The sequence below is a fragment of the Triticum dicoccoides genome, chromosome 1A, assembly GCF_002162155.2.
Source record: "Triticum dicoccoides isolate Atlit2015 ecotype Zavitan chromosome 1A, WEW_v2.0, whole genome shotgun sequence".
In the NCBI taxonomy this organism is placed as follows: Eukaryota; Viridiplantae; Streptophyta; class Magnoliopsida; order Poales; family Poaceae; genus Triticum; species Triticum dicoccoides.
Window position 1 is genome coordinate 581,423,303 of NC_041380.1, and position 2,885 is coordinate 581,426,187.

General features: G+C 53.0%; 1 protein-coding gene across 1 annotated transcript; it reads left to right on the plus strand.

The window, feature by feature from the left end:
- The first annotated feature begins 1,012 nt into the window (after positions 1-1,012).
- Positions 1,013-2,069, plus strand: LOC119292346 (chlorophyll a-b binding protein of LHCII type 1-like). The gene has a single exon (XM_037571196.1). It carries the CDS (start codon positions 1,108-1,110, stop codon positions 1,906-1,908), a length of 801 nt encoding a protein of 266 aa, XP_037427093.1. The 5' UTR covers positions 1,013-1,107; the 3' UTR covers positions 1,909-2,069.
- The last annotated feature ends 816 nt before the right edge of the window (positions 2,070-2,885 follow it).

The window sequence follows — 2,885 nt, forward strand, 5'->3', positions numbered from 1 at the left end:
TGTGCTCCAGCATTAAGCTAGGAGAATAAACTAGAATGTTGTACAAACCTTAGATTTTTTGCAGAGATGCATGGAAATTAGTTACAGATGGGCTCAGAATAGGGAGCACATCCTTATCAAACATAGCAAGCACAATTTCCATTTAAGATATACAGTTCAAAGTGGATCAGAAGAACATATATCAGATATGATGTACCCCTGACCTTGGACAAAACTCCTGAATACCACTTCTTTCTATACTTCCAAGCTTAAGTGCCAAAAAAATTCATATTCAAGTTCTATGCATCATGTACAAACCTTATTTTAGGGGCTGAAGAGGTGCATGGAAATCACCTACTAGAGGCTCAGAACACGCAGCCCTTTCTCTATACATTTATCTGTTGTGACTGGTTAACTGCTGTAACTGATGGCCATGGTTTATAGTCCCAACACTTGTGCTTGTTACAGAAGGATGGCAATGGCAGGTGCCTGAAGAAATGCCAACTCTTCACTTCCCTAAAAAAAAAGAAAGAGTGTACGAGTAGACAGAGCAGCTCAATATCTAGGCAAGCTTGCAAAAAATGTCAAGTTGCAGTTAACCAGCTTGGGATAAGAACAACCGTCACTGTGAAAACTACATCTGCCATCCCTTTCACGACACCTACGTTTTCCACAGCTTCTCACATCTGCCATCCCACGTGAACGAGCGCTACGTTTACGTCCGTCCCCAGTGGAATTATCAGCGACGGGCTGAGTGCCAAGTGGAGTGAGTAGCTGGACACGCCCGTGATCTGAAGAAATCCGACGAAAAACCCACGGCCACGAGAAAATCCACAGCACCCAATCGCCCAACCGCCACGGCGATCATGAGCCGCAGCCACAACTGAACTGTTCCTCCACCCTGAGGCCCCCGTTGCGCCACCTCGCCCGCGATATCCACCCCGCCAATGGCGTCCGAGCATCAGATTTTTCTGGCCCCCGCCGTCTCATCCCCTTCCCCTTCCTCCCGCCGGGTTAAATAGCCGCCTCCGCCGCTCCTCTCAAACCATCCCGCCATACACCACCACAGCCCCACTCGTAGAGAGCACGCGCACCGGACACGCACGAAGTCTCCTCGACCAGCGAGCAATGGCGACCACCGCGATGGCGCTCTCCCCCTCGTCCTTCGCCGGGAAGGCGGTGAAGGACCTGCCGTCGTCGGCGCTCTTCGGGGAGGCGCGCGTCACCATGCGCAAGACCGCGGCCAAGGCCAAGCCGGTGTCGTCCGGCAGCCCGTGGTACGGCTCCGACCGCGTGCTCTACCTCGGCCCGCTCTCCGGCGACCCCCCGAGCTACCTCACCGGTGAGTTCCCCGGCGACTACGGGTGGGACACCGCGGGGCTGTCGGCCGACCCCGAGACCTTCGCCAAGAACCGGGAGCTGGAGGTGATCCACTGCCGGTGGGCCATGCTGGGCGCTCTCGGCTGCGTCTTCCCCGAGCTGCTCGCCCGCAACGGCGTCAAGTTCGGCGAGGCCGTGTGGTTCAAGGCCGGCTCCCAGATCTTCAGCGAGGGCGGCCTCGACTACCTCGGCAACCCCAGCCTCGTCCACGCGCAGAGCATCCTTGCCATCTGGGCCTGCCAGGTCGTGCTCATGGGCGCCGTCGAGGGCTACCGCGTCGCCGGCGGCCCGCTCGGCGAGATCGTCGACCCGCTCTACCCCGGCGGCAGCTTCGACCCCCTGGGCCTCGCCGATGACCCCGAGGCATTCGCGGAGCTCAAGGTGAAGGAGATCAAGAACGGCCGCCTCGCCATGTTCTCCATGTTCGGCTTCTTCGTGCAGGCCATCGTCACCGGCAAGGGCCCCCTCGAGAACCTCGCCGACCACCTCGCCGACCCCGTCAACAACAACGCCTGGGCCTTCGCCACCAACTTTGTGCCCGGCAAGTAAGCTGCTAGGTCTTGTAGCAACGATCGAGTGTCTAGAAACTGATCGACCGTGCACGTACGTACGTACGCGATGAAGCGTGCGCATGCATGCATGCACCTGGTTTCGTTTGTACAACCATGATGTAAAGTACGAAGGTTGAATGCAAAAGTCTGTTGCTAGAATTGGTGAGTGATGAGCAATCACCTGTGTTAATTGACCGGTAGCTGATCTTGCAATCGATCGGCTTTCAGTTTCTTAGATCAGTAATTGCTTATCATACAGCGGCTGCAGATCTTTACAGCAGTAAAAGTAGACGTGTTTGGCGAGAATTAAGTGAAACTTTTCGTCCAAGTGGAGAACAAAGTCTGTGAAAAGTAAAATGAGTGAACTCCTTTAACTTCAGTTTGGACAGACAAGAGGCGAAGATACGAACATTTACAGCACAAGTAAACGAAAAGTTATCCTGATCCTTGCGAGCACTGCCTGCAAGAACTGATCCACAACACAGATACACTTGTGTGAAAGCTGAAAATACTGTTAAGTAATCGACGGCAATCTGACGAACCTGTCCAGTAATGGCGAATCCATGGGCGAGAAGCTACGTCGCAAGCTAAAGCAGGCAGCAGAACTCTCAGGAACGTTGCCCACCCTAACAAGCAGCAGGAATCCTGAAGGAAAAGAGGCCCTTTCAGAAATGACAGAGTAAGCAGAGGTATAGATTTTAAGGCTTCAAGCCACAGAACTGAAGAAACTAGAAATGCATGGCCTAGAGAGTCACTGGAAGAAAATTAAATTAGCATGACAAGATTTTATGGGCTGCAAAGGTGTGATGCCAAGTCAGACAACACATTCAGTGGAGGTGCGGCGTAACGCTAAATTAGCAGTAGAGCAAAACAAATCAAAATTTCGAACGGCGCCACAATCTTGCTCCAGGGAACAAAATTAACTTGGCAAACACATTCAGTGGAGATGCTTCTGTTATTTGAACACCCAATATC